This window comes from Crocodylus porosus, unplaced genomic scaffold (genome assembly GCF_001723895.1).
Source record: "Crocodylus porosus isolate Cpor-Errol unplaced genomic scaffold, CroPor_comp1, whole genome shotgun sequence".
In the NCBI taxonomy this organism is placed as follows: domain Eukaryota; kingdom Metazoa; phylum Chordata; order Crocodylia; family Crocodylidae; genus Crocodylus; species Crocodylus porosus.
Window position 1 is genome coordinate 76,381,221 of NW_017728886.1, and position 7,034 is coordinate 76,388,254.

The 7,034-nt window shown below is 40.4% G+C and overlaps 1 protein-coding gene across 1 annotated transcript in view; it reads right to left on the reverse strand.

Annotated features, from left to right (window-relative positions):
• CPNE4 (copine 4) overlaps positions 1-7,034 on the reverse strand; it is a 364,694-nt gene that overhangs the window by 167,298 nt on the left and 190,362 nt on the right. The window contains exon 3 of the mRNA XM_019536816.1: positions 1,289-1,468. Coding sequence (XP_019392361.1) covers positions 1,289-1,468 — 180 coding nt within the window. The remainder of the gene's footprint in view (positions 1-1,288; positions 1,469-7,034) is intronic.

Consider the following 7,034-nt stretch of genomic DNA (forward strand, 5'->3'; position numbering starts at 1 on the left):
TCATCATTGATGGTACTATAAGGAAAACTGCATGTGCTCATTTGGATGTTCTTGATATCTATCCCTTTTTAAATCCCTTGAGATTCAAAGGAAGCCTGTATAATTCAAACTTCCTGACAGTAATCTCCAAGTTCTTCTACCTTTCTTGAAAAACAATGGACAGCAGGAACGAACATATGTGGGGAAAGAAAAGGAACAAAGGAACAATAGCTTCTTTGAATGAAAATCAATAATGTTCTTGTTAAAAGCTTAAGTGGAAGCAATGCAAAGTGTAATCCAAAGCTCACTGCCGACTCTTATTGTAGGACTAGTTACTCCTAACCACAGAATGTTCATTTATATTTAGCTCAACTAGCATGTGATCCTAGCAAGACTAAGATGGTCCTTATCAGGGTTCGAATTACACTTCGACTCAGGGGGGAGAGGGGTTGCAGAAAAAAAAAAAATGGGCTGATCATCACGGTGCTCTAATAAAATCAGAGGCCCCTGCAGGTTCTGATTTTCAAATCTCAGAAGGGATTTTGTCTCTTATGGAGGGTCTCAGCCCCCACAAGCTCCCTCATAATTCAAACTCTTGTCCTTATTATCAGGAGCAAAGCTGGGATCTACTCCTTCTTAATGACATAAATCCTATCAGAGCCTGTGATGCTTGTGACATCATAGCAGGCTGCTTATTAAATCAACAGGCACACAAGCAAGACTAGGGGGATACAGTTTGACACCTTGAAATACATTGGGCTCACTCTTGATATATCCATTTTCTTTACTTCAAGTGGTGCCAGCCTCTTCTCAGTGCCACAATTGAAGAGTGGGGGCTGGAAGATTGCTACCTGCCCCATGCTCTGCAATTGTGGAGTGGGGACAGAGCTCCCTGCTGCCAGGATAGGGGGACATTTTCCCCACCTGGGGTCCAATGATGGAGCCTGCCCTGGCAGCAGGCAGCCCCTGGGGGGAGAGAGCAATCTCCCATCCCCTGCTGCCTGGCTGACCGGGAGCAAATTTGCAAACTACAAATGCTTTAATGCGTGCAGTAAGCATCTGCACATGTAGACAGTGATGCACAGTAAAGCATCTCATGTAGACATGACCGGGGGACTGAAAGAAGCATCACATCATTGGTTCAAAACAGCAGAAGTGCTGACATTGAGCCCTCCTCAAGTAACTATAATGAAGTCTAATGTTATCATACATAATATATTTCACTCAATGTGTCTTTCAGCAAAGCTATATATCTAGCATCTATAGTAAAGGAACAGGTTAGAGGTGGGAAGGTGACTGGGATACCTACTTGCCCGAGAGTGCATTCCATGCCACCAAGAAAATCTGCTTCTTTCAGCCCATTGTGATTGCTGCTAATGTCATGGACTTCAAACCGTAATCGCTGAACCTCTTCAAAGTAGAAGTCCACGGTGAAAAGCTTGGAGAAGATTGGGTTTATACAGGTTCGAATCACTTCTGTCCTGTCAACCTGCCATAAAAGAGAATGCACATCAGTGATTTCTTACTATATCTATGACGAGCTACAACTTGGACCAAATTGAAAATGAAATTAAAAAAAATATAAAGTAATTACATTCCAGTTAGGTAACCGAAGAATCCTTAAAAAGAAAATGCATGATTTTAATCCAAATTGTTGCTGTTTTTATTTAAATAGCTTTAATACACTAACATTAATATATTTTTTCTATATAGGGTATCTTTAAAAATGTCTCTGTATTATTAGAAACTGATAGGCAGTGACGCCATTATTTACTATTATGGTTTCATAAGAAAAAGGAACTCCAAAATGTTTTGAGGTACTCTTGTTTAAGACACAGGTTTCAGAAACAAAACAAATTCAATTCCACAGATCTTACAATTTAAATGCTAGAATACTGAATGAGTAAATAAACAGATCAATGGAAGAGTGGTGTAAGGACAACATGACAATACAGGTAGATGTTTCATCAGTGAGTATTTACAGGAATCTCAGTAATTCATAGGACATGACTATGAGGCAGTGAGTGAGAGAACAGAGCAAGTTGAATAAAACACAAAGAGCAAACTCATAAAGTGTGGGCACATTTACACATGCCACTATGGCACTGTTGTTATTGTACCATCATTTAGTACTTCCTTTTGGAAGTACTACAAGATGGCATAATAACAGCTGATACTGTGCATGCCACGTATGGTTATTTTTAGGCACTATGTCGCTGTAGTGACATGCTATCATGGAGGGAGCACGTCACTATGGTGACATGTCATGGGTTTTGCTCATGGACTCTATACTGCTGTAGTGCATTGCTATGGCAGCATAGCATCATGTGTAGATGCACCCTGCAAAAAAGGAAATTAGGGTCCAAATCTCTCTCTAATGCAGCCCCATTGTAGCAAATTAAGTTACACCAAGGATGAATCTGACCAAGGTTTCTCAAAAATTATCACTTTTATTTTTACAGTGCCTCTTTAACTGCATAATTTTGTGATTTGACTTGGTTCTTTTATATCCACATCTTGGCTAGGGATAGAAATTACACATGAACCAGTATAAGTTAATAGAAACTAGTTCAAATCTGTAACACAACAGAAGTTCAGTGTGTATAACCTGTTTCCAAAATGGCTGAAACCAGTTTAAGATAAACCTGGATGGACATGGTATCAGACTTAACTGATTTAGTTAAATTGGTCTATTGAATTCCTGTCCCAAATCCCCACCACATCCAAATTAACAGTCCTCCAGCTTCCCAGGATGCTTTGCACCTCCCCCCACAAACCACCTCTCACAGGGCAGGCAGCTAGCCTTGGCCCAAGTTGTCTGCTCCAGCTGAGTAGGGAGATATGCTCTAGCACCCCGACTTCTGACCAGGACCACTGCAGGCATGTGGTTGTATTTTGGGAATAAAAAGTGAGTGTCTGTTCACTTGTTCATTGGATCACTCTACACAGCTTAGACTAACCTGAGAAGACTGAACCGATTCAGCCTTGGGCTTTTTGATCGTTTATACTTAGCCTTTAAAATATTAAAAGGAAGAGGGACATCACTAAGCCGAAGAAGCATAATATTACCTCTTCTATTTTTCTTTAACTCTGTACTTTTCAGTCACACCACCACAAAAGTAATGCTGACCGACACTTTCTACAGCTCTTTATCCAAATCTTTACACTTAAAAAGATTATCAAAATTAAAATGCTTCCTGGGCTCGGTAGAGCTCATAGGCTCTAAAACACTTCTGAAAATTCGCAACTAGGTAGAGAACATACCTATATACTGACTGATCTTTGTAAGCAAAACTGAGAATATTGGTAGAGCAGTATGGAGTAATTAATTATGCTGCTACCCAGGCTAACAACTTAGATAAATAATTAAAGAATTTCAGTCTTTGGCATTACTTGTCCAGCACTTCGCAACAACTGAGGTGACACAGAAAAATTAAAAAGGAAAAGGAAAAAATAAAAAGAAAGCCTTTGGAATTGCTCATTTGGAACAATTTACATAAGGAAAGGTTGGAAAATCAGACTGTGGGAGAGTTACTTATAAAAATGATCTCTTTTCCCCTCTTTATTAAGCTACATACTAAGAATATCCAGTAAGTTATCCCAAACTCATCCTCACGTTTAGGGTAAGCCTAAAACTGTGGAAGAAGTACTTTTAGAGCCAAATGTATTGCTTGGCCTCCAGAAGAGTGCAGAGCTGGCAGACACAGTAGATGGTTTCTGATCGTAAGAGGTAGGATTTCGCTACTTTACATTATGATGCATTAGGGCTGACATTGTAAGCAATGGAACAATTTCCTTTTTCCACACTCTTTGCCCTAGTCCAGGAAAAAACTAATAATTCTGTAAGATTAAAGGAACTGATCCTAAAATGATCCTAATGGGACTTGAGGATGTCAATCATCATGTAAGAGGAGACTGGTATGTCTCAGAAGGAACAAATTCAATCTTTTAGGGGAAGAGTGATGGGATCTTTTGTCTGATCCCTGGTAAGAAATATCTGTAGTACCAAAGAGACAACAGCTTGCTTACATTTACGGATATAATGTACTATGGTATTCTAGGTACAGCTTATCAGCAAGGACACAAAAAGTAGTAAATCAAAATCAGGAAGAAGAAAAAAGTAATGAGTCTAATTAGCACAGATATTTGTGCTCATGAAAGGTGTAAGATTAACAGCTCTGAACACTGAAGTCTCTTATATAATCAATAAACAGATATAACTTACCATCAGTTATACTGTATGTTGTATCACTGCTGTATTATCATAATCCTAGTCCAACAAGTCTCAGCTATACTAAGGAGAGGCCATCAGAGCAGAGAGGTCCAGCTTCCTTGCCCTCTTAATCTCTGATGTGTTTATTTAGACAGGCAACACATGAGGATACAAAGGAAATATTTATGCTTTTCCCTGATTTCTGAGCTGAAAGAGAGGCCAAATAACTGTGCATCTACACAATTGATGTGCTTTAGGTAATGCACATTAAACCTAGTACCTCTAAGCACTTTTACACATGCTCCAGGGGTGGGGGGCAGCACTTTAATCAGAGTGGCTCTAATTGAAATGCCACTGTGTCTCATGTATCAGCAAACTTTAGTTCAAGCATTCGACAAACTTTAGCTCAAGCACCCCTCCACGCTCCAGCAGACTCAATTAATCTGAATCTGCTCCAATGCACAGGAATTTCAGCATGTTGGAGCAGTTTCCATGCTCACGTACAGGCGCCTTCCATTGTGAAGTACTATAAAAAAATTACATAGCCTATTTTAGTGTGCATTAGCTAAAGAGTATGTTTTTTCTGTGGAACTTTAATGCTCATTAAAACAGGCTACCACATTAAAACACACATGTAGATGTACTCGCAGACTATGTACCAGACTTCAGGTAGTAATAACTGTTGGTTTTGACTCACTACCAAAACAATCATCTCCGTTTCCACTGGACTGAAAGTAGCCTGGCCCACTTGCACAAGAATGGGCACTTTACAAAACAATGCAAATGTGTCTCAATAGCCCAAACAAATAGAAATCCTTAAAGTTCCTCCATGGCCATAGTTTTCTTGAATTTCATTTTCTACACTCCTTCTCTGTAAAAGAATAAGCTCTACATGTAATGTCAAGCAGACTGTTGAAAAAACTGTCCATTTTAAGGGGCCACTCCCATGGGCTATGAGTATGTTACACCTCTTCAGCCAGGATCTCAAGAGTTTTCTAGGGTTCTCTTTCATCAGAATTACCCTATTGTTAGAATATGGAAAAACTGTTCCCTCCACTTTTTCCTTGAAATCAGTGCAGAAAAGGCGAAGAATTAAGTACCTAACAAAGAATAAACAGAGACTTTTTAAAGGAGTGCCCTGATAGTCACAATGACAATAAGAATTTAAATTGCATTTCAAAGAGGATAATACCTGCGTTTTGCAGATCCTCTTTACATACATACAGCTTCCCTTGACATACCATGGCTGTCCAACTGGTGGCCCATGAGGGGTTAAGTTCTGGCCCTGGGCACCTAGCCAGCTGCTGCTCCCCACATAATTCTGGCTGCAAGAGAGGCTAGAGTCTCCAGGCTCCCCCTCCAACCTCTGACTTTTTCTGCTTGCCCTGGCCTGTACAGTGCAGCACAGCTGGAGGAACTGAAGGTAAGCCTGGGGCCAGGAAGGTACACAGTGAAGCATTTTGAGGGTGGGTGTGGGTCTGCAGTGCAGGAGTGATGAGGGGAGGGCCCCTGCGTGCATGCAGGGAAGCAGTCAGGGAAGGCCTACACAATGCAGTGGGGTTGTCAGTGTAGCATATCGCATTGGGGGTCCCTGGCTCACCTTGGTTCTGCCCCCAGCCATTTAGAGGTTGGACAGCCCTGTACCATACTATAATAAGATCCAATTTTCCTTAATTTTCCAGTCTTTCCATATTACTGAGATAATACATCATGCCGGTGTTTCAAAATACTGAATTATACAAAAAAATTACATGGAGGGAGGCAATATCAACAGCACCATAAGCTATAACATTCTTCATGACTTTCTTAGCAGTCAGCCCTGTACAAAAGCAATAAAACCCCATTAGTTTAACTGGCCTCTGGTCTGCTTTATCAACATATTTCACAGTTACCCTAGCCTGCAAGGCATAACCCTGTCTTAAACACAGAAAACATTGCTTCACTTCCTGGCTGTGACTAAGTATTGTTTGGCCATATGTTAGCAAATAGCTGATGTGTTCTGCCCTAGAGAAGTAGGAATGGGTGAAAAGATTCAAGTATATTTACAGATTGCTTTGGGTTCCTTTAAGATGTGAGGTGACATAAATGCCAAACCTCATCCCAGCATTTCTTTTATTATAGCTACAGACTGTGCCAAGTATTTTAACAGTTATGTTACAATTTCAAATTTTAAAGTTTTTTAATGATTGCTGAAGTGGTAAGCCAGAGAGCCAACTTTTTGCTAGCATTGCCAAAAAGGCCATTTTCCTGCAATGCTGAAAGTTCCAAAAGGAGCCTCAGAATAACCCTTAATTGTTTTTGGCAGCAACAACTAATCTTAATACCTGTAGGAGCCAGTGAAATGAGTGAATCTGGCCACACATTTCATATGAACCTGGACACAAACTCAGGTGTTTATGTCACACTAAGCTAGAATTCTGCCCCCATTTAAACCAATAATCAAAGATAAAAGTTCAAGGCCTTATGCATAATTTGAACCCATTTTGACCCATCCAAGAAGCTGAAAGTTCAGAAAGTAGGAGGCATTGTATAACATGAATATGTTAGGATGCACCTTTGAGAATAACAGTTTTAATGGTGCATTGGGGCCATTTTTATTCCATTTGCCGAGGACAGTTTTCAAAGCAGGGTGTGGCAAACAAATATGCTTCCATTCATGGACCATTCTTGCTGCAAAAACCAAACTTTTTTTCAGTTACCCTTAAGGAGAATTTCCTCCAAGCCCAATGGAAAGAAGGGGTCATCACCAGGGAGGACTATTCTGTAGTTGCTCGGGGATGTATGGGGGTAGTTAGGAAAGCCAAGGCAGAGATGGAACTGGGGCTAGCTTCCCAGATTAAGG